Source organism: Hyla sarda, chromosome 4, assembly GCF_029499605.1.
Source record: "Hyla sarda isolate aHylSar1 chromosome 4, aHylSar1.hap1, whole genome shotgun sequence".
NCBI classification, from domain to species: domain Eukaryota; kingdom Metazoa; phylum Chordata; class Amphibia; order Anura; family Hylidae; genus Hyla; species Hyla sarda.
This window is the reverse complement of record NC_079192.1, coordinates 370,297,883-370,323,229: the sequence shown is the minus strand read 5'-3', so window position 1 is coordinate 370,323,229 and position 25,347 is coordinate 370,297,883. Positions and strand designations below refer to the sequence as shown.

Here is a 25,347-nt window from a genome sequence, read left to right as displayed (position 1 = left end):
TCCCAGCTCTGTCATTGATAGATCCTGTCTGGACTAGGCTCTATCAATGGATCACAGCACACAGATTAATAGAGTTCAATAGATCTCTATTCATCTGTCTGAGGAATCCAATGATTCCTCATATAAGTGTAATAAAGTGTTTAAAAAAAATAAAAATAAATAAAAAAAAAGAAAAGTTTGAAAGACACACATTAACCCAGTGGTATTCAAACTGTGGTCCTCCAGATGTTACAAAACTACAATTCCCCACCAATGCCCCTTTGCTAATAGTCACCACAGATCTTCTACATAAGAGCTGCACTATGGGAGGGATTTCCAAATGAAACAGCCATCAGAGCTGCAAAATATGTCTGTCACTACAAATCCTAGGTGAGGAGTGAGGGCAAATAGTGACCACCTCATCACATGACAGAGGGGCCTGGAGAGAGTAGTGACCACCTCATCACATGACAGAGGGGCCTGGAGAGAGTAGTGACCACCTCATCACATGACAGAGGGACCTGGAGAGAGTAGTGACATCACCTCATCACATTACAGAGGGGCCTGGAGAGAGTAGTGACATCACCTCATCACATGACAGAGGGGCCTGGAGAGAGTAGTGACCACCTCATCACATGACAGATGGGCCTGGATAGAGTAGTGACCACCTCATCACATGACAGAGGGGCCTGGATAGAGTAGTGACCACCTCATCACATGACAGAGGGGCCTGGAGAGAGTAGTGACATCACCTCATCACATGACAGAGGGGCCTGGAGAGAGTAGTGACATCACCTCATCACATTACAGAGGGGTCTGGAGAGAGTAGTGACATCACCTCATCACATGACAGAGGGGCCTGGAGAGAGTAGTGACATCACCTAATCACATGACAGAGGGGCCTGGAGAGAGTAGTGACATCACCTCATCACATGACGGGCTTGGAGAGAGTAGTGACATCACCTCATCACATTACAGAGGGGTCTGGAGAGAGTAGTGACATCACCTCATCACATGACAGAGGGGCCTGGAGAGAGTAGTGACATCACCTCATCACATGACAGAGGGGCCTGGAGAGAGTAGTGACATCACCTCATCACATGACGGGCTTGGAGAGAGTAGTGACATCACCTCATCACATGACAGAGGGGTCTGGAGAGAGTAGTGACATCACCTCATCACATGACAGAGGGGCCTGGAGAGAGTAGTGACATCACCTCATCACATGACGGGCTTGGAGAGAGTAGTGACATCACCTCATCACATGACAGAGGGGTCTGGAGAGAGTAGTGACATCACCTCATCACATGACAGAGGGGCCTGGAGAGAGTAGTGACATCACCTCATCACATGACAGAGGGGCCTGGAGAGAGTAGTGACATCACCTCATCACATGACAGAGGGGCCTGGAGAGATTAGTGACATCACCTCATCACAATGACAGAGAAGCCTAGGGAGAGTAGTGACATCACCTTATTGATATTTCAAAGGGGACGGGAGAATAGTGATATCACCATGACAGAGAGGCCTTGGGAGAGTAGTCACACTCTCATTGCGGTGATCAAGGGGCAAAAGGCGAGGACAGGCAACTGGTAAATGGATTCCAGCTGTAAAGTCTGGCAGTACATTAAGTTAATCAGGTTAAGGTCTCTCTGCCTCATTGTGCGCTGTCATCTGTGCTGTGGGCCTCAGGAGACAAGCCTGGACTCAACCCTAGTACCGGGGGTTTAGTGGAAATTGTACACCCAATACATGTAACATGGTGTAAAACCTTTGGAATAAACCAAAACGAAGTAGAATATGATCTGCCGTTTTCTATAGGAACCATTCTACTAGTAGAAATGCATTTGTTGTGCACCAGTGTACATATTGTATACAGATTAGCACACATACTAGTTTCCAATGGGACCTTTGCAAAATAAGCATACGTGAGTCCTAAAATATTCACTGCTGAAAAAAATAAAGGGAACACTTAAACAACACAATGTAACTCCAAGTCAATCACACTTCTGTGAAATCCCACTGTCCACTCAGGAAGCAACACTGATTGACAATCAATTTCACATGCTGTGCAAATGGAACAGACAACAGGTGGAAATTATAGACAATTAGTACGACATCCCTAATAAAGGAGTGCTTCTGCAGGTGGTGACCACAGACCACTTCTCAGTTCCTATGCTTCCTGGCTGATTCACTTTTGAATGCTGGCGGTGCTTTCACTATAGTGGTAGCATGAGACAAAGTCTACAACCCACACAAGTGGCTCAGGTAGTGCAGCTCATCCAGGATGGCACATCAATGCGAGCTGTGGCAAGAAGGTTTGCTGTGTCTGTCAGCGTAGTGTCCAGAGCATGGAGACGCTACCAGGAGACAGGCCAATACCTCAGGAGACGTGGAGGAGGCCGTAGGAGGGCAACAACCCAGCAGAAGGACCGCTACCTTCGCCTTTGTGCAAGGAGGGGCAGGAGGAGCACTGCCAGAGCCCTGCAAAATGACCTCCAGCAGGCCACAAATGTGCACGTGTCCACTCAAACAGTCAGAAACTGACTCCATGAGGGTGGTATGAGGGCCCGACATCCACAGGTGGGGGTTGTGCTTACAGCCCAACACAGTGCAGGATGTTTGGCATTTGCCAGAGAACACCAAGATTGGCAAATTCGCCACTGGCGCCCTGTGCTCTTCACAGGTGAAAGCAGGTTAACACTGGGCACATGTGACAGAGTCTGGAGACGCTGTGGAGAACATTCTGCTGCCTGCAACATCCTCCAGCATGACCTGTTTGGCAGTGGGTCAGTAATGGTGTGGGTGGCATTTCTTTTCTTTGGGCCACAGCCCTCCATGTGCTTGCCCAGAGGTAGCCTGACTACCATTAGGCACCGAGATGAGATCCTCAGACCCCTTGTGAGACCATATGCTGGTGCGGTTGGCCCTGGGTTCCACCTAATGCAAGACAATGCTAGACCTCATGTGGCTGGACGGCATTAATGCTATGGACTGGCCCACCCATTCCCCAGACCTGAATCCGATTGAGCACATCTGGGACATCATGTCGTGCTCCATCCACCAACGCCACATGGGACCACAGACCAGGAGTTGGCGGATGCTTTAGTCCAGGTCTGGGAGGACATCCCTCAGGAGACCATCCGCCACCTCATCAGGAGCATGCCCAGGTGTTGTAGGGTGGTCATACAGGCACGTGGAGGCCACACTCACTACTGAGCCTCATTTTTACTTGTTTTAAGGACATTACATCAAATTTGGATCAGCATGTAGTGTGGTTTTCCACTTTGATTTTGAGTGTGACTCCATATCCAGACCTCCAAGGGTTGATAAATTTGATTTCCATTGATAATTTTTGTGTGATTTTGTTGTCAACACATTCAACTATGTAAAGACGAAAGTATTTCATACGATTAGTTCATTCAGATCTGGGATATGTTATCTTATTGTTCCCTTTATTTTTTTGAGCAGTGTATTTAGAAGAAAGCCAACAATTGGGGATCTCAACCAAGCTCACAAACCTTCCTCATGTTTAAATAAACCCCCCCCCCCTTCCCCCTATCCCCTCCACTGGTGGCTCGCACTGACTTACTGAAGCATTATACCCGCCGCCGCTGGTATGCGTGCGGGTTGCGGCCGGCTGTTGCTAGCGGAGGATCCCCGGCATCTGCAAGTTTCAAAGCGGACAGCTGCCGGCGGCTGCGGCCATGTAATAGGCGACGATTAGCAGTGTCACTAGTGACACTGCGGAGGAAGCTGGAGGTCAAAAGGGGCGGATGTGACGTCACAGGCGGCATATTTAAAAGGAAGTTTTCTTCTGCAATTCTGCCTCCTGTTGTGAGCTGGCCATTCGTTCCATACCTGTCCCGCATTGGAGTGCGGTTTTCTGTGCTTCCAGCATGAGTACCAGCGGTGACAACCCAAAGCGTACTCCATCTGACTCATCTGCAAAGACGCCATCTTCGGTACCGGCGATTTCTTAGTGAGTGTATTCTTTCTATGTTTTAAAAAAACGTATTTTCTAAATTGTGGTCTTTTTGGTTATTTTCAGCACGGTGATGATGCACCTAGTAAATCTTCCAAAAAGACAAAAAATCGCGAATGCAATATGTGTAAAGAAATACTACCTCCTGAATATGGAAAAGATTCAGGTCAATCTTGCATTAATAAGCTGATTACATCGGAGGTTCCAGCTTTAGTTCCGTCTCTTCTGGCACAAATGCAGGATCTCATTGGAAAAGAGATCGTCATCTATTCACAATTTAACTGCTGCTAATCTGTAGTCACTGACTCCGCACCTCTTCACACTGCTTCAAATGTTGTTACTACTCCAGTGGCCTTAAATCAATCTGATTCTGATGAAGAGGGTATTCTAGTGCCAGACGGGTCAGACTCAGGAGAGGAGTCAGAGGAAGACTCCTCAGGGAAAGCATTTTTTCCCTTTGAGGACACTGATCAATTAGTGAAGGCTGTACATTCTGCTTTAAATATGGAAAAACCCAGGGAACCAAGGTCAATTCAAGATATCATGTTTGAGGGTATTTCCCATCCACAAGATTATCTCCAAAGTTATTCTTAAAGGGGTACTCTGCCCCTAGACATCTTATCCCCTATCCAAAGGATAGGGGATATGATGTCAGATCGGCGCGGTCCCGCTCCTGGGGAGCCATGGGATCCCCTCTGCGGCACCATGCTATCATTACTGCACAGAGCGAGTTCGCTCTGCGCGTAATGATGGGCAGTACAGGGGCCGTCGCATCGTTACGTCACGGCTCCGCCCCTCATGACATCACGGCCCACCCCTTTCAATACAAGTCTATGGGAGGGGGCGCGGCGGTCATCACGCCCCCTCCCATAGACTTGCATTAAGGGGACGGGCCATGACGTCACGCTGCTCCGTCCCCCCGTATCGCCCGTCATTACGTACAGAGCGAACTCGCTCTGTGCTGTAATGAGAACGGGGTGCCGCAGCGGGGATCCCAGGGCTCCCCAGCAGTGGGACCGCAGCGATCTGACATCTTATCCCCTATCCTTTGGATAGGGGGTAAGATGTCTAGGGGCGGAATACCCCTTTAAGGAATGGGAGAACCCTGACAAAAATGCTTTTTTGCCTAAAGCCCTAAAGAGAAAGTATCCGTTTGCTGACACTTGGGATCACCCCCAAAAAATTGATGTCTATTTCTAAAATCTCTCGCTTCCCTTTGAAGACTTTGGGACCCTTAAAGACGCAGGACGTATATTTACGTCCTGCGCCGGCTCCCGCGATATGATGCTGCGACCCCGCATCACATCGCGTCGTTCCCGGCGCTCATCAACGGCCGGGACCCGCGGCTAATACCACACATCGCCGATCGCGGCAATGTGCGGTATTAACCCTTTAGAAGCGGCGGTCAAAGCTTCTAAAGTGAAAGTGAAACTATCTCGGGTAGTCAGTCGGGCTGTTCGGGACCGCCGCGGTGAAATCGCGGCATCCCGAACAGCTTACAGGACACTGGGAGGGCCCTCGGTGTCCGATCGACGAATGACTGCTCCGTGCCTGAGATCCAGGCAGGAGCAGTCAAGCGCCGATAACACTGATTACAGGCGTGTTAATACACGCCAGTGATCAGCATGAGAGATCAGTGTGTGCAGTGTTATAGGTCCCTGTGGGACCTATAACACTGCAAAAAAAATGTTAAAAAAATGTGTTAATAAAGGTCATTTAACCCCTTCCCTAATAAAAGTTTGAATCACCCCCCTTTTCCCATAAAAAAATAAAACAGGGTAAATAAAAAAAAAAACGTGGTATCGCCGTGTGCGTAAATGTCCGAACTATAAAAATATATCATTAATTAAACCGCACGGTCAATGGCGTATGCGCAAAAAAAATTCCAAAGTCAAAAAAAGCTTATTTTTGGTCACTTTTTATACCATTAAAAAATGAATAAAAAGTGATCAAAAAGTCCGATCAAAAAAAAAATCATACCGATAAAAACTTCAGATCACGGCGCAAAAAATGAGTCCTCATACCGCCCTGTAAGTGGAAAAATAAAAAAGTTATAGGGGTCAGAAGATGACATTTTTAAACGTATACATTTTCCTGCATGTAGTTATGATTTTTTCCAGAAGTACGACAAAATCAAACCTATATAAGTAGGGTATCATTTTAACCGTATGGACCTACAGAATAATGATAATTATTATTCGATTTTTACCGAAATATGCACTGCGTAGAAACGGAAGCCCCCAAAAGTTACAAAACTGTGTTTTTTTCTTCAATTTTGTTGCGCCATGATTTTTTTCCGTTTCGCCGTGAATTTATGGGTAAAATGACTAATGTCACTGCAAAGTAGAATTGGTGATGCAAAAAATAAGCCATAATATGGATTTTTAGGTGGAAAATTGAAAGGGTTACGATTTTTAAAAGGTAAGGAGGAAAAAACGAAAGTGCAAAAACTGAAAAACCCTCAAGGGGTTAAAGATCCAATGGATAAAACAATGGACAAGTTTCTTAAAAGAACATGGGAGGCCTCAGGGGCAGGCTTGAAGCCTAATTTAGCAGGAACTTCTGTGGCCAGATCTGTATTAATTTGGTTAGATCAGTTAGCCTCTAACATACAAAATAAAGTACCAAGGGAACAGCTCTTGTCTTCCCCACTATCCGTAAGGGGGTGGCCTTCTTAGCTGACTACATCTCAGATGTTCTAAGGTTATCTGCCCGTGCTGGGGCACTATCAAACTCAGCTAGAAGGGCATTATGGTTAAAAAACTTGTCAGATGAAGTATCCTCAAAAAATTATGTGCCATCCCCTGTGAAGGAGAGCATTTGTTTGGGTCTGTCCTTTCTGATATACTTGAGAAAGCAAATGAGAGGAAGAAAGGTTTTCCCTTTGAGTCTAGCAGACGTAACCGGTCCTTTCGTTCCAGGGGGGAGAGGTGGAGGTCAGAGTAGAGGAAGAGGTCAGTCGGGGCGCTGGAAATTCTCCAAAAAGAATAGTGGCCTCATGTTCAACCAGCCCCAGACCTCCTAAAAAAAAAAAAACAGGGTCTCAATGACGGGGTCCTGCAAGTGGGTGACAGACTGCAGAGTTTCTTTCCAGCGTGGCAAAAAATAGCAGGAGATATTCTTACCCTCATTTTGTAGTAATCCAGCAGATGATCGGGAAAAGTCTTTTTTCATATGCTGGATGTAAGGAGATGTGTTCTTTCTTAGGCTGGGTTCACACTACATTTTTGCCATACTGTTTTCAATCTGTTTTTCTAAAGAAAACCGTATGGCAAAAAAACGGATGGAACAGTATGGAAAAAAGTAAACCGTATGCGTTTTTAAACAGTATACTGTTTTTAAAAGTGCATACAGTTCCGTCAGTTTTTATTAAAAAAAAAAAACATACATTTTTGAAAATTTTGTCCATTTTTAAGGGGAGGGGTCTTGGGTGGGGACTTTAGGATTCAAATGCGCATGTGCAAAGTAAAAATGTATACGTTTTTTCCATATGGAACCGTATACATGTGCGTTTCCCATTGACGTCCATGTAAAAAAAAAAAACGTATGCGGTTGCAGTACGGTTTTTAAACCGGAGACAAAATCGTGGTCATCAATGGGAAACGCACATGTATAAGGTTCCATACGGGAAAAAAGTTTTTACTTTGCACATGCGCATTTGAATCCTAAAGTCCCCACCCAAGCCCCTCCCCTTAAAAATAGACAACATTTTCAAAAACATATGTTTTTTTTTTAAATAAAAACTGACGGAACTGTATGCACTTTTAAAAACAGTATACTGTTTAAAAACGCATACGGCTTACTTTTTTCCATACTGTTCTATCGTTTTTTTTGCCATACGGTTTTCTTTAGAAAAACGGATTGAAAACAGTATGGAAAAAACGTAGTGTGGACCCAGCCTTATTTGGAATCTAGAAAAAGGAGAGAAGGCGCCTCATGTGCGGGATCAGCAGATCTTGTGAGTGGGGGGAGGGGAGGTAATCCTAAGCCGCTTACCAAAGTTGGTTGTGCGCCCACACACAACAAGGTCTAGCGTGAAATATGTAAATCGGTCCACTGCAGCCCTCCTTACTAGAGTAGGGACAAGGATGAGATGACCATAAAATCAGGAGTTTGTCCGGCGCAGAGAGGAACCATCAGGATGCAGGATAAAGTCAAAGGATTTATTGAATGCAACGCGTTTCGCTGCGCATGCGCAGCTTCTTCAGGCATGACAAAAGGAGGCTAGTGGCGGGTATATATACCCCCAACAATTAACCATTTACATACTTTTGAATGCTACCACAAGATAATATATACATAAGTATACATAAAATAGAAAAATATACGAAGAGCATACAAAATAACACGAATGCAGATGAATATAAAAACCATAAGTTCACAATAAACCTTTAAAAATACGCAACTGGTGTGAATAGATGTTTCATATAGCTCAAAGGATCACACCCATCGGAGAAGATAATTCCCCGGTGGGTGCATTCACAAGGGAATCAAAAGGAAAGCATAAAAGAAACAGAATGGAAAACAATGCATAGTCTGAATACAAACCCATAAATACAAGAAGATTTAAATGAAAAAAGGGGACGAAAAAAAGGGCGGTCATAAGTATACATAAAACTTAAAAACCCTGCAAACATCAAAAGAGGAGGATCCAAAAAAAGATGTAAAACCGCGGGAGGATATACCACGGATGTAAAAAAAATGCAGCATATGAACACTCCTCTGGAGGTAACAACATAAGAAAATCCAAAACTTTCAAATAGAGGCAAGGACTGTGAAAATTAATCTCACAGAAGCTCCAAAGTGAAAGGTGGATAAAACAATGTGAATCACAAGTAAAAAAAAAGGTAAGTAAGGTGTATATGGATATAATGACCACATGGAGCATACACTGAAACAAAAAAGAGAAAACGCAACCGCTCTAGGATGAACAGCAGAGAGGGAACAAAGGACTAGATAGAAAATATGGAAAAGATGTGCATGAATTATTATACTGTATATTGTTGTTATTAATATGAATTATAGTTACTTTACTGTGTCGATACATTCATTAAAACCTTGAGGGTGCAATGTATGTAATTTATGAATCCAAAATGATTTGTGATTATTTAATCTCTGCAGTCTGTTAGGTGAATGTATAGGAATAGTTTCAAAAATAATTAATTTTAATGATTCAGTATTTTTATGATGGTGGAAAGAAAAATGTCGTGACAGGCTATGTAACATAAAACCATGTTTTATGTTCCATCTGTGCTTGTTCATCCTACAGCGTATTGTCTGTATTGTACGGCCGACGTATTGACGGTCGCAACCATGAGATTAAATAAATGGCAAATGTAGTATCACAATTCAATGTATCTTTTAATTTAAATGTTTGTTGTGTAAAATAAGAAGAGAAGGTGTCAGTTTGAACAACCCACTCGCAGCAAAGACAACGGCTTTTTTTGCAAGGGGAACAAAGGGGTTTTGATGTTATAGTTTTATGTATTACTGAATGATCGGAAAATCTGCTGGGAGCTAATAGATTAAGATTTTTGGAACGTCTATAGGTAATATTTGGAGTTGAAGGAATTAGTTGATTCAGAACATTATCGTTTTGAATAATGGGCCAGTTCTCAATTAATATTTTTCTAATGTTGGATGCTTCGGCATTATAATTAGTAACAAAATTAGATCTAAAACGATTATCTGGCTGATTAGGACTAGATTTTTTTTTTAAATTGGGATGACTAGGTCAGATTGTTTTTTATTTTTTACTTAAGTATATGCCTTAGGAGGGATTTGGGGTATCCCCTCTGGATAAAGCGTTCCTTTAAAATGTCAGCTTGGGCAGTAAAGTCATTATCAAATGTACAATTTCTGCGGATTCACAGATACTGGCGAAATGGAACACCTCTTAGCCAGCTGGGGTAGTGGGCACTATCGAACTGTAGAAAACTATTAACGTCGACTGGTTTAAAATAAGTCTTAGTGGAGATTGTGCCACTATCTGTCTTATGGATCTCGAGATCCAAAAACTGAATGGATGTTTCTGCATAATGCATAGGGAATTTTATGCCCCATGTGTTGGTGTTGAGCTCATGTACAAAAAGCTCAGCTTGATGTTTAGTTCCTACCCAAATAAAGAAGAGCGAGTCTATATAACGACGAAAGAAAAAAGCAAACTTAAAATACAGGGACTGTGCCATAATTAGGGACTCGAATCGCCCCATGAATAAATTAGCATAACTAGGGGCGAATAGAGTCCCTATGGCACAGCCCCTGTTCTGGCGATAAATTAGATGGTTAAACTCAAAGACATTATTAAGAAGAATAAATTTGATAGACTAATAAAAATTCTGCCTGACAAAACCCTAAAAGCGGGTCCTCCCAAAGAAAATGTCCTATAGCAGGAACACCCAATTCTGTGGAAATGTAAAGGGAGCACACATCCAAAGTCAAAAAACTGAAACAAGGGGGTAAGGATGGAGATAAATCATGTAGTTCTAAAATTAATTGGTCTGAATCTCTTAAATATGAAGATAAATGTAAAACATAAGGTTGCAGTAATAGAACCAATTCCAGAAATAATTGGTCTACCAGGAGGATTAACTAAACATTTGTGAAGTTTGGGTAAATAATAAAAAATGGGTAAATTATAATTTTTGATATTAAGGAATGTGTGCTCCCTCTAGTCCAACAGTAGATTATCCACAGCTCTGCTAATAAGTTTGCCATATTGGGAAAAAATAAGTGGGGAAGGATCACAGGAAAGATCCTGTGATCCTTCCCCACTTATTTTTTCCGAATATGGCAAACTTATTAGCAGAGCTGTGGATAATCTACTGTTGGACAAGAGGGAGCACACATTCCTTAACCCCTTAAGGACCAAGCACGTATGAGTACGTCCCTGCGCCCTGGGTCTTAGTGCTCCCCCCATTAACGCTCCTTGAGGGGGGGTCCCACATCCTCTGCTATGAAAAGCTCAAGGCCCCTGACTGACCTCATGCCTATACCAAGACCTGGTGTGCACCAACGGAGCCAAAATCATCCAAAAATCAGGTATGTCCTTACTCCAAAGAAATGTATTTACATTGTGGGGTGTCTTTTCTGCTATTCACCCTTGTAAAAATGTAAAATTTTGGGGAAAACCCACATTTTAGGGAAAAAATATATATATTTTTTTACATATGCAAAAGTTGTGAAACCCTTGTGGGGTATTAAGGCTTACTTTACCCCTTGTTACATTCCTCAAGGGGTCTAGTTTCCAAAATGGTATGCCATGTGTTTTTATTTTTTATTTTTTTTTGCTGTCCTGGCACCATAGGGGCTTCCTAAATGCGACATGTCCCCCCCCACCCCATTTCAGCAAAATTTGCAAATGTGACTCCTTCTCTTCTGAGCATTGAAGCGCTCCCGTAGTGCATTTGACGTCCACTTATGGGGTACTTCCATACTCAGAAGAGATGGGGTTACAAATTGTGGGATGTCTTTTCTGCTATTAACCCTTGCAAAAATGTGAAATTTGGGGGGGGAAGCACATTTTAGTGAAAACATTATTATTTTTTTTTTTTTTTACATATGCAAAAGTCGTGAAACCCCTGTGGGGTATTAAGGCTCACTTTATTCCTTGTTACGTTCCTCAAGGGGTCTAGTTTCCAAAATGGTATGCCATTTTTTTTTTTTTTTGCTGTTCTGGCACCATAGGGGCTTCCTAGATGCGACATGCCGTCCGACCAAAATTTGCTCTCAAAAAGCCAAATATGACTCCTTCTCTTCTGAGCATTGTAGCGCTCCCGTAGTGCATTTGACATCCACTTATGGGTTCTTCTATACTCAGAAGAGATGGGGTTACAAATTTTGGGGGGTATTTTCTGCTATTAACCCTTGGAAAAATGTGAAATTTGGGGGGAAACACACATTTTAGTGAAATTATTATTTTTTTTCCATATGCAAAAGTCGTGAAACACCTGTGAGGTATTAAGGTTCACTTAATTCCTTGTTACGTTCCTCAAGGGGTCTAGTTTCCAAAATGGTATGCCATGTGTTTTTTTTTTTTGCTGTTCTGGCACCATAGGGGCTTCCTAAATGCGACATGCCCCCAAAAACCATTTCAGAAAAACGTACTCTCCAAAATCCCCTTGTCGCTCCTTCGCTTCTGAGCCCTCTACTGCGCCCGCCGAACACTTTACATAGACATATGAGGTATTTGCTTACTCGAGAGAAATTGGGCTACAAATATAAGTATTAATTTTCTCCTCTTACCCCTTGTAAAAATAAAAAAATTGGGTCTACAAGAACATGCGAGTGTAAAAAATGAAGATTGTGAATTTTCTCCTTCACTTTCCTGCTATTCCTGTGAAACACCTAAAGGGTTAAAACGCTGACTGAATGTCATTTTGAATACTTTGGGGGGGGGGGGTGCAGTTTTTATAATGGGGTAATTTGTGGGGTATTTCTAATATGAAGACCCTTCAAATCCACTTCAAACCTGAATTGGTCCCTGAAAAATATAGAATTTTTGAGAAAAATTGGAAAATTGCTGCTGAACTTTGAAGCCCTCTGGTGTCTTCCAAAAGTAAAATCTTGTCAATTTTATGATGCAAACATAAAGTAGACAATTGTATATGTGAATAAAAAAAAATGTATTTGGAATATCCATTCTCCTTACAAGCAGAGAGCTTCAAAGTTAGAAAAATGCTAAATTTTCTATTTTTTCATCAGATTTTGGAATTTTTCACTAAGAAACTATGCAAGTATCGACAAAATTTTACCAATAACATAAAGTAGAATATGTCACGAAAAAACAGTCTCGGAATCAGAATGATAGGAAAAAGCATCCCAGAGTTATTAAAGTTTAACCCCTTAAGGACCAAGGACGTACCTGTACGTCCTTGGTCCGCCTCCCGTGATATAACGCGGGGTTACACGGTAACCCCGCATCATATCACGGCGGGCCCGGCGTCATAGTGAAGCCGGGACCCGCCGCTAATAGCGTGCAGCGCCGATCGCGGCGCCGCGTGCTATTAACCCTTTAGCCGCGCGCTCAGAGCTCAGGCTAAAAGCGAAAGTGAAATCATGCCGGTTAACTCAGTGGGCTGTTCGGGATAGCCGCGGCATCCCGAACAGCTTACAGGACAGCGGGAGAGCCCCTACCTGCCTCCTCGCTGTCCGATCGCTGAATGACTGCTCAGTGCCTGAGATCCAGGCATGAGCAGTCATGCGGCAGAATCATCGATCACTGGTTTCCTATGAGAAACCAGTGATCAATGATAAAGATCAGTGTGTGTTATAGGTCCCTATGGGAGCTATAACACTGCAAAAAAAAAAGTGAATGAATATCATTTAACCCCTCCCCTATTAAAAGTTTGAATCACCCCCCTTTTCCCATAAAAAAAAAAAACACAGTGTAAATAAAAATAAACATATGGTATCACCACGTGCGGAAATGTCAGAATTATAAAAATATATCCTTAATTAAACCGCTCGGTCAATGGCGTGCGCGCAAAAAAATTCCAAAGTCAAAAATAGTGAATTTTTGGTCACTTTTTTTTATCATTTAAAAATAAATAAAAAGCAATCAATAAGTCCTATGAATGCAAAAATTGTACCGTTAAAAATGGCGCAAAAAATGAGCCCTCATACCGCCCCATACACGGAAAAATAAAAAAGTTATAGGGGTCAGAAGATGACAATTTTAAACGTATTAATTTTCCTGCATGTAGTTATGATTTTTTCCAGAAGTATGACAAAATCAAACCTATATAAGTAGGGTATCATTTTAATCGTATGGACCTACAGAATAAAGATAAGGTGTCATTTTTACCGAAAAATGTACTACGTAGAAACGGAAGCCCCCAAAATTTACGAAACAGCGTTTTTTTTTTTCAATTTTGTCACACAATGATTTTTTTTTTCCGTTTCACCATAGATTTTTGGGCAAAATGACTGACGTCATTACAAAGTAGAATTGGTGGCGCAAAAAATAAGCAATCAAATGGATTTTTAGGTGCAAAATTGAAAAGTTATGATTTTTTAAAGGCAAGGAACAAAAAACGAAAATGCAAAAACGGAAACCCCCCCCGGTCCTTAAGGGGTTAAAGTGACAGTGGCCAGATGTTCAAAAAAACGCTCTGGTCCTAAGGTGTAAAATGGCCTGGTCCTTAAGGGGTTAATATCAAAAATTATAATTTACCCATTCTTTATTATTTACCCAAACTTCACAAATGTTTAGTTAATCCTCCTGGTAGACCGTTTCTGGAATTGGTTCTTTTACTGCAAATCTTTCTCACTTTATAGATTTATTTCTCCAACCTTATGTTTTACATTTATCTTCATATTTAAGAGATTCAGCCCAATTAATTTTAGAACTACATGATTTATCTCCATCCTTACCTCCTTGTTTCAGTTTTTTTACTTTGGATGTGTGCTCCCTTTACATTTCCACAGAATTGGGTGTTCCTGCTATAGGACATTTTCTTCGGGAGGACCCGCTTTTAGGGTTTTGTCAGGCAGAATTTTTATTAGTCTATCAAATTTATTCTTCTTAATAATGTCTTTGAGTTCAATCATCTAATTTATCGCCAGAAAAGGGGCTGTGCCATAGGGACTCGATTCGCTCCTAGTTATGCTAATTTATTCATGGGGCGATTCGAGTCCCTAATTATGGCACAGTCCCTGCATTTTAAGTTTGCTTTTTTCTTTCGTCGTTATATAGACGATCTCTTCTTTATTTGGGTAGGAACTAAACATCAAGCTGAGCTTTTTGTACATGAGCTCAACACCAACACATGGGGCATAAAATTCCCTATGCATTATGCAGAAACATCCATTCAGTTTTTGGATCTCGAGATCCATAAGACAGATAGTGGCACAATCTCCACTAAGACTTATTTTAAACCAGTCGACGTTAATAGTTTTCTACAGTTCGATAGTGCCCACTACCCCAGCTGGCTAAGAGGTGTTCCATTTCGCCAGTATCTGTGAATCCGCAGAAATTGTACATTTGATAATGACTTTACTGCCCAAGCTGACATTTTAAAGGAACGCTTTATCCAGAGGGGATACCCCAAATCCCTCCTGACTAAGGCATATACTAAAGTAAAAAATAAAAAACAATCTGACCTAGTCATCCCAATTTAAAAAGAAAATCTAGTTCTTATCAGCCAGATAATCGTTTTAGATATAATTTTGTTACTAATTATAATACCGAAGCATCCAATATTAGAAAAATATTAATTAAGAACTGGCCCATTATTCAAAACGATAATATTCTGAATCAACTAATTCCTTCAACTCCAAATATTACCTATAGACGTTCCAAAAACCTTAATCTATTAGCTCCCAGCAGATTTTCCGATAATTCAGTAATACATAAAACTATAACATCAAAACCCCTTTGCAGGGATGTGGAATTCCTATCGCCCGACGCCCGGGACAAGCTTCGGGCAAGCAGGGCCGGACCTGACAAGCGCGGCGGCACTCTGCAGACTGTATGGAGCGGGCACCCGACTCCTGCCCGCTCCATACTCTGCAGCCCCCCGGCTGTAAAAAACTGTGTCCTCCGAAGAAGAGCAGGGGAGATGAGAAGCTGTGTATTTGTCTTCTCTCCCCTGCCCTGCAAACGTGCTGTAGCTTCGGAGAGCTGAGGGGAGGAGCGGACGCGTGTCTGCAAGGGGAGATGCATGCGGCGCTTACAGGGGAGTATGGAGCGGGCTCCGGATTCCTGCCCGCTCCATACTGTGCAGCCCCTGGCTGTTCTCAGTAGCCGGGGCCGCCGCTAATAGCCAGATCGTTTGGCTATTAACCCTTTAGATCGCCGCTGTCAAAGCTGACAGCAGCGTCTAAAGGGACATGTGAATGCTCCCTGGTGGGCTAGTGGGGTGGATCGCCCCCCCGCAGTGCGATCGCAGGGGGGCGATCCACTATAGAGGTAGCCGGAGGGCTTACCTCTGCTTCCTCCTGTCCCGACTCTGTCATTGATAGATCCTGGCTGGACTAGGCTCTATGGATCACAGAGCTCACAGATTAATAGAGTTCAAAAGAACTCTATTCATCTGTCTGAGGAATCTAATGATTCCTCCTATAAGTCTTAATAAAGTGTTAAAAAAAAAAAAAAAAAAAGTTTTAATATACGTTGAAAGACACACATTAACACAGTGGTCTCCAAACTGTGGCCCTCCAGATGTTACAAAACTACAATTCCCAGCATGCCAGGACAGCTGTTGGCTGTCCGGGCATGCTTGGGAGTTGTAGTTTTGCAACATCTGGAGGGCCACAGTTTGAAGACCGCTGCATTAACCCCTTCCATGTTAAAAGTTCAAATCACCCCATTTTCCTATATTAAAACATGTAAACATAATGTATAACATTATGTATCCCGTATGGTAAATGTAAAAAAATACCAAACCACAGATTTGCAATTTTTATAATATCCCAGAAAAAAAAGTTAAAAAGCGATTAAAAAGTAGTCAGATCAATACCAAAATGGTGCCGATACAAAAAACAGATTATGGTGCAAAAAAATTAGCCCTCATACAGCCTGGTATGCGGAAAAAAAATAAAGCTACAGGGGTTAAAAAATGGCAATTAAAAAAATTTGAAAAAGTTCAGAATTAGTAAAACATGACGTAAACGATACAAATCCGGTATTGCTTTAATCAGGCGGCCTAACGTATCAAAACAACATGTTACCTCAACCACAAGGTAAATGGTGCAGAAAAGAAAACCACCAAATCTGCTAAATTATCTTTTACTATTTCAATTTCACTTCCCTTGAGAGATATATGTTAGTGAAAAATGAAAAGGTATCCTTATAGTAGGTAGTTATGGCTTTTATAGGGCGAGGAGGAAAAAACTAGAGCTTCAAAGCCAAAATTGGCCCGGACAAGTGGATCGTCATGAGGGCCAAGTAGATTTTGCTCCATTTTAGTCCCGTGGACAAGTAGTTTTTTATAAAATTTCCACACCCCTGCTTTGTTCCCCTTGCAAAAAAAGCCGTTGTCTTTGCTGCGAGTGGGTTGTTCAAACTGACACCTTCTCTTCTTATTTTACACAACAAACATTTAAATTAAAAGATACATTGAATTGTGATACTACATTTGCCATTTATTTAATCTCATGTGGTTGCGACCGTCAATACGTCGGCCGTACAATACAGACAATACGCTGTAGGATGAACAAGCACAGATGGAACATAAAACATGGTTTTATGTTACATAGTCTGTCGCAACATTTTTCTTTCCACCATCATAAAAATACTGAATCATTAAAATTAATTGTTCTTGAAACTATTCCTATACATTCACCTAACAGACTGCAGAGATTAAATAATCGCAAATCCTTTTGGATTCATAAATTACATACATTGCACCCTCAAGGTTTTAATGAATGTATCGACACAGTAAAGTAACTATAATTCATATTAATAACAACAATATACAGTATAATAATTCATGCACATCTTTTCCATATTTTTCTATCTAGTCCTTTGTTCCCTCTCTGCTGTTCATCCTAGAGCGGTTGCGTTTTCTCTTTTTTGTTTGAGTGTATGCTCCATGTGGTCATTATATCCATATACACCTTACTTACCTTTTTTTTTTACTTGTGATTCACATTGTTTTATCCACCTTTCACTTCGGAGCTTCTGTGAGATTAATTTTCACAGTCCTTGCCCCTATTTGAAAGTTTTGGATTTTCTTATGTTGTTACCTCCAGAGGAGTGTTCATATGCTGCATTTTTTTGACATCCGTGGTATATCCTCCCGCGGTTTTACATCTTTTTTGGATCCTCTTCTTTTGATGTTTGCAGGGTTTTAAGTTTTATGTTTACTTATGACCGCCCCCTCCCTCCCGTTTATTTTGTCCCCTTTTTTCATTAAAATCTTCTTGTATTTATGGGTTTGTATTCAGACTATGCATTGTTTTTCATTCTGTTTCTTTTATGCTTTCCTTTTGATTCCCTTGTGAATGCACCCACCGGGGAATTATCTTCTCCGATGGGTGTGATCCTTTGAGCTATATGAAACATCTATTCACACCAGTTGCATTTTTTTAAAGGTTTATTGTGAACTTATGGTTTTTATACCACCCATAATTTTTATATTCATCTGCATTCATGTTATTTTGTATGCTCTTTGTATATTTTTCTATTTTATGTATACTTATGTATATATTATCATGTGGTAGCATTCAAAAGTATGTAAATGGTTAATTGTTGGGGGTATATATACTCGCCACTAGCCTCCTTTTGTCATGCCTGAAGAAGCTGCGCATGTGCAGCGAAACGTGTTGCATTCAATAAATCCTTTGATTTTATCCTGCATCCTGACGGTTCCTCTCTGCGCCGGACAAACTCCTGATTTTATGGTCATCTCATCTTTGTCTCTTCTTATTTGGAAAGAACTAAAGATTTTAGGAAATCAAATAGACTATTTGTACAATTCTGTGGCCAGAATAAGGGTAATAGTGTTAGAAGTGACACCATAGCTAGATGGATCAGGGAGGCTATTTGTTTGTCATATGTCTCCTCTGGCCTTTCTCCTCCTGTTGGTCTCAAGGCTCACTCTACCCGTGCAGTTGCATCCTCTTGGGCCGAGAGAAGAGGGACCTCGATAGACCAAATCTGTAAGGCGGCCACCTGGTCGTCTCCCCACACTTTTTTTCGCCACTATAAGTTGGATGTGGGGAGCTATTCTGATTTATCCTTTGGTCGTAAGGTTCTCCAAACTGTTATCCCACCCTAATCTTGGTCTCCTGTTATTCTCTCAGGTGGTGCTGTCATGGCGATGGGAAAAGCCGGTAATTACTCACCGTTAATTCTGTTTTCACGAGCCATGACGGCACCGCTGCATTCCCACCCTTTTGTCTTTCTAAATAGTGTATCACGGGGTTTAGATCACTTGGGTGTAGCAAAAAAAAAAAAAGTATATATTTCCTTGTTCAGTTATTATTGTTTATTGTCATGACTGTTATTACTAACTAAGTAGGAAGGCTCTTCTAGGTCTCTGTAGCTCACTGAGAATGGAGAGGAGAGGACTTCCTTTTATTCTCGAAGGTTTCCTGTCCCTAGGGGCGTAGTCCCTCTCTCAGGTGGTGCTGTCATGGCTTGTGAAAACATAATTACCGGTGAGTAATTACCGGCTTTTTTAAAGATAAACTGGTGCCAGAAAGTTAAACAGAATTGTAAATTAGTCAGCGCTATATGGGACTTAATATACAAACGCTTTATGTATAGTTAGATATGTTAAGATGCGTGCCAGGATATTGAATGCAAAAAAAGTGTCACATATATGATATGTACTTCAATATGGAACTGTAGATACAGAACAGAAAGAAAATTAGCATGATGGATATCTGACCAAATATGTGAAAAATACCATGTAGAGCAATATTTTTCTTCCTGAAAGAATACACCTGTGCGTATATTAGATGAACATACTGAATGCGCAGGCTGAAAGTGGTGTAATTCTATAATTCACACAGGTAGAGCATGTGCTAAAAGTAAGAGAGACCAGATTCTGATGGTGCCGGCCGGTGGCGTCTCAAACCGTAACTAGCTTTCTTCGCAGTTAGTCCGGTGGAGCTGGACGGTGAGTGGTGTCGTCACTACTGGTGCTGTGGAGGTCCACAATACTGTCCAACGCGTTTTGGAAACGGGAGGACGGTTTCCTTCCAGGGATCTCTGCTGTAAAATCAGCCACCCCTGTGCAAATCACCATTTTACCAAATGTACATAGTGCGCTCTCACTCCTGAGCCTTTTTGTGCATCCGCAGAGCATTTTTAGCCCACATATGGGGTATTTCCGTAAAAATAAATTGTTACAAATTTTGGGGGTCTTTTTTTCCCTTTACCTCTTGTGAAAATAAAAAGTATGGGGCAACACCAGCATGTTAGTGTAAACATTTTAATTTAATTAAAGCCCCCAACTTTTCCTTTTCATAAAGCGTAAAAAGAGAAAAAGCCCCCCAAAATTTGTTGTGCAATTTCTCCTGAGTATGGAAATGCCCCATATGTGGCCCTAAACTGTTTCCTTGAAATACGACAAGGCTCCGAAGTGAGAGAGCGCCATGCGCATTCGAGGACTAAATTAGGGATTGCATAGCGGTGGATATAGGGGTATTTTACACCAGTGATCCACAAACAGGGTGCCTCCAGCTGTTGCTAAACTCCCAGCATGCCTGTGCAGTCAGTGGCTGTCCGTAAATGCTGGGAGTTGTTGTTTTGCAACAGCTGGAGGCTCCGTTTTGGAAACACTGCCGTACGATACGTTTTTTATTTTTATTAGGGGGGGGGGAGAGACAGTGTAAGGGGTGTATATGAAGTGTTTTTTGGTTACATTCACACAGGCGGGGTTTATGGTGAGTTTCCCGCTAGGAGTTTGCGCTGCGGCGAAAATTTTGCCACAGCTCAATCTTGAAGCAGGAAACTTGCTGTAAACCCCCCTCCAGTGCGAATGTACCCTGAGTTGTACTTTAAGAACACTGGTTGGAAAACCTTCAGTTAGGTTCTGTTACCTAACTCAGTATTTTCCAACCAGTGTGCCTCCAGCTGTTGCAAAACTACAACTCCCAGCATGTTCTGATCGCAGAAGGGCATGCTTCGGAGATGTAGTTATGCAACAGCTGGAGGTACGCAACTACAACTCCCAGCATGCTGAGACAGTTGTTTGCTGTTTGGGCATGCTGGGATTTGCAGTTTTGCAAAATCTGGAGGCCTACAGTTTAGAGACCACTGCACAGTGAAATCCAAACTGTGGCCCTCCAGATGTTGCAAAACTACAAATCCCAGCATGCCCAGTCAGCAAACTGCTGTGTGGGCATGCTAGGAATTTTAGTTTTGCAAGATCTAGAGGGCTACAGTTTAGAGACCACTGTATAGTGGTCTCAAACTATAGCCCTCCAGATGTTGCTAGGCAACTCACCGGCTTCTATAGGATCCAGGGAGCCGCATCTCCGTCCTCTGCTGCCACTGATCGCTGCCGCCGCCGATGGTAAGTGGACCGTCGGCGCAGAACTTTAACCCCCCCGCCCCCGATCTCCCATTGGTCACCGCTCCTAAACAACCAATAGCAGTGATAGGAGGGATGGCACCCCTCCCACCAAAGGAGTGAGCATGCTGCTAATAGCCGCATTCTGGCTATTAGCGGCGGCCCCCGGCTACTGAGAACAGTTGAGGGCTACAGAGTACGGAGCTGGCAGGAGTCGGGAGCCACTTCATACAGACTGCTGAGCGCCACTGGGCTTGTCAGGTCCGACCCTGCTTGCCTGAAAAATTCAACTGCCCGGCGCCTGGAACTGCATGTCCCGGGCATCGGGCAATAGGAATTCCACATCCCTGAAGGCAGTAAAGGAAAAAAAAAACAGGTCATTAAAGGGATTATTAACCATAAGGTGATTTTAGTACATACCTGGCAGACAGTAATGGACATGCTTAGGAAGGATCTGCCCTTGTCTTGGTGCTAAATGGCTGTGTCATGAGATTACCATAACGCTGTGGCTAGCTGTTTGTGAACTGGTATTTCCTTTTTTACTTTTCTTTTTTTTGACTACAAATCCCTCCCTCACATCAGCCACCCCACCCATTGAAACATTAATGAGCTGCATCCATTCAAAAGACCTGTGGTTTACAATCAGGGTGCCTCCAGCTGTTGCATTAGTTGTAGATTGATCCCTCCACCCATTGAAGCAGACAGGCTTCCTGTCATCAGTTGACTAGCGAGTCAGGTCTCGTCTGTATTGCAACCGGGGAAAAATCTGAGACAGCAGTCATTTTGTATGCTGGTAAAAATAAATAGTGGGTGAAAATCACATAAGAATTGTGAGAAAACCGTCACACACAGGTACAGACACTATATTATGAACTACACTAACTTTACAGCTCCACTAGCATAGTGAAATGAAAAAAAAAATCCTGGAATACCCCTTTAAGCCTATTGAGCTGTAAATTATTCAGATGATAAATCCATTGTTTCATTGCGGAGTAGTTTAAAGTTAGCGTTGCCTCTACGTGCTGTCATCTACCTCGGCTACCTCAAATTGAATATTGAACTGGCTGTGAGGATGGGCCGTTCTCCTATGTTTAGCAAGGGGCTTAGATCTCCAATGTTCTGTGTCTCCCACGTTATAAAATCCTCCTTTTAAAATACCTAATTGTTTTGCAAACATATGAGGACAGACTGGTAAGTGCAGAGGTAGATCACATTTTGGTTTTACAATGAGCGAAATCTCGATTATAAAACTCCTCCCCATTCCCGGTTTGGAAAGTTTTTTTTAAAGTTTTTAAACTGTAGCTTTAGCCTAAAGGGTAAGAGCCAGCAATAAATACTGTAGGACCAGGTCCACACAATTCACATGGGGAACAGTAATAAAAGAAAAAATGTGCTTCTAAAAATGATCTGTGTAGGTAAGGCCTAGTACCTGGGCTTTTTTTTTATTTATTTTTCTGATGCCTAAAATATATCCTGCACTCTGCAGGGAATTGACTTACAGCTTCAGTATGGATCTGGTCGCCGAGAGAGAATTTCTGAGCAAGCTGATTGGGAGAAATATTAAAATTACGACAGTTCATGGATGTTTTCAGGGGGAGCTGTTCCATATCGATGCAGCTCGTGCGATCATGCTTACCAACGGTAAGTAAAAAAATGTTCTTGTGTCTGCAGTACTGTAATACAGTAATATTGATAATGCAATATTCAGCAATGTATTCCACGTGATGTGTGATCCTTAGGAAAGACAAGCAGTGTGTGCATGGAAGGGGAGGGGGCTGACACTCGCTAATAACAACGATTAGTTGTTTATAGGGGAAGGGGCCATTGTGGCCCTTCATTGTATTTATGGCTCTGTACACCAGCATGCTTTAGACTTGTTAGTGGCTGTTCAGGGTTTTGCAGTCTTGTCTTAATCACATGATCTTTACCAATATAATGGTGATGGTCTATCTTTAGCATTGGCCGTAAATGTTGGGATCTTTGAAAAGATAATTTCAATAAATGAAAAAAATAATTTTTTTTTATTTTTTTTTATTAATTAACTGGCTCCGGAAAGTTAAAGGAAATCTGTCATCAGAATCACCCACACTAAACCTGTTACACAGGCTTGTAGTGCGGGTGATCCTGATTAAAACGCTCCTTACCTGGTTAAAAATGGTTGAGCGCTTCTTAAGATATCTATATTTTTAGTTTTCTGTTATTCCGTGGCTTGGGACTCGGTGGGAGGTGTTATCATCTGGGACTCGGCCACAATTCTAGCTGGGCGGAGCTGCCGCCCGGCTCATGAATATTCATGAACTTATCCTCCTAGTCTAACTCCTTTTTCTAGGTCTGGTGGGGAGGGCCGCGAGGATAAGTTAATGAATATTCATGAGCCGGGCGGCAGCTCCGCTCAGCTAGAATGACGTGTGGCCGAGCCCCAGATGATAACACCTCCCACTGAGTCCCAAGCCACGGAATAACAGAAAACTAAAAATAAAGATATCTGAAGAAGCGCTCAACTATTTTTAACGAGGTAAGGAGCGTTTTAATCAGGATCACCCGCACTACAAGCCTGTGTAACAGGTTTAGTGCGAGTGATTCTGATGACAGATTTCCTTTAAACAGATTTGTAAATTACAGTGGTCCCTCAAGTTACAATATTAATTGATTGCAGGACAACCATTGTATGTTGAAACTATTGTATGTTGAGATCATAACTCTATGGAAACCTGGTAATTGGTTCTGAAGCCAACAAAATGCCATCCAAAAATCGGAAAAACTGAGGATTAAAGAAAAATAAGTAGATTACTAATATAGATAAAGCAAGTTCTTACATTAAAAAGTAAGAAAGAGCTGCTGAAGGCTGTAAATCACTGTCTTTGTGGAGGACAGGAGCTTCTTCAGGGTCCTGTACAGTACACGCAATGTCCTAAAAAAGTAACATTGAGCCGCCCTCACCTGGTGTACAAAGGAGCAGCTAACTGTGGCACAGGTTGAGTAGTACAGAACATGTAGTACCTCCCTGTACTGTACGGAGGCGCTGCCAGACACCAGTCAGTGCATACACCTCAATAATACAGGGGTTTTACCAGTGAAATGCCCATTCTGATTAGTCAGTTCTTCCAGCCATTGATGTTTTGCAGATCTGGACTGTCAGTAATATTGTATGTTGAGTCTGGTTTCAAGTTACCATTGTCAAGAAAAGACAATTGTATGTTGAAACTAGTGTATGTTGAGGACATTGTAAGTTGAGAATCACTGTACTTTTATAAAAAAATCTAATCCTTCCAGTAGTTATCACCTGCTGAAGTTGAATTGTTCTTTTCTTTCTGACAACAGTGCTCTCTGCTGAACCTGCTTGTCTCAGGAAATAATGAATGGAGAAGAAAAAAAACGACCCTTTTGATGGCGCTGCTTGTTCAAATAAGGAGTAGATCCAATAAGGAATAGATACAAGCCAGTAGTATTAGAAAACACCGTAGTGGTTTATTGAAATAAAAGAAAATAATAAAACATGCTGGGATGGCGCGTTTCGGGGAAGCACCCCCTTCTCAGATCAGTCTGGGGACATCAGGTACATAAAGAGTTTAAATAGGACAATGGCACCAAAAACTAAAAAGGGGGCAGGAGTCTAAGCTCCACAACATAGGTACTGTTCACATTGATAGGTAACATACAGAATTATAACTTTAAACTACAAAAATATATCAAGGTATATAAACAGCAACGGCAACTGCATAGAAGTACATGTAACAAATGCAATCAGAGCAAAACTTGTGACAGGTAGCGATGTGTAACTGTGGACCGGACTCTGGCATCCGGTTTCCAGATGTCCAACATCCTGCCAGATGATGTTGATAGCGCTGGAGCTTCTCACACCGGCTCCAGTGCTGTCAACATCATCTGGCAGGATGTTGACATCTGGAAACCGGATGCCAGAGTCCGGTCCACAGTTACACATCGCTACCTGTCACTCATTAAAGTTTTGCTCTGATTGCATTTATTACATGTACTTCTATGCAGTTGCCGTGCTGTTTATATACCTTGATATATTTTTGTAGTTTAAAGTTATAATTCTGTATGTTACCTATCACTTTGAACAGTACCTTTGTTGTGGGGCTTAGGCTCTGCCTCCTTTTTAGTTTTTGGCGCCAATTGTCCTTCTATTTAAACTATGTACCTGATGTCCCCAGACTGATCTGAGGAAGGGGGTGGCTCCCCAGAAACGTGTCATCCCTGCATGTTTTATTATCATTCCTGCCTCCTGTGACCTGGGCTCTGCAGCTAGCTCTCCACTTTTTGTGAAACCCCAGTGTGGGTTGATATGCGAATGTCCTATTCGCTTCTGGTAAGCGGCCCACTACTTAAGGGTACCCCGTGCCTAGTGACACCTTCTGTCACATCCTTACTGATTGTTATTGTGGTAACGCACAA

The 25,347-nt window shown here is 42.1% G+C and overlaps 1 protein-coding gene across 5 annotated transcripts in view; it reads left to right on the top strand.

Annotated features, from left to right (window-relative positions):
* Positions 1 to 25,347, top strand: part of LOC130267269 (piRNA biogenesis protein EXD1-like) — a 199,274-nt gene that overhangs the window by 3,173 nt on the left and 170,754 nt on the right. For 4 of the 5 annotated variants that reach the window (XM_056516730.1, XM_056516728.1, XM_056516727.1 and 1 more), the window contains exon 2: positions 22,418 to 22,572. In XM_056516730.1, the coding sequence (XP_056372705.1) occupies positions 22,418 to 22,572 (155 nt within the window). Of the gene's footprint in view, positions 1 to 10,904; positions 11,006 to 22,417; positions 22,573 to 25,347 lie in introns of those variants that run through there. The other variant, XM_056516729.1, reaches the window with a different exon arrangement.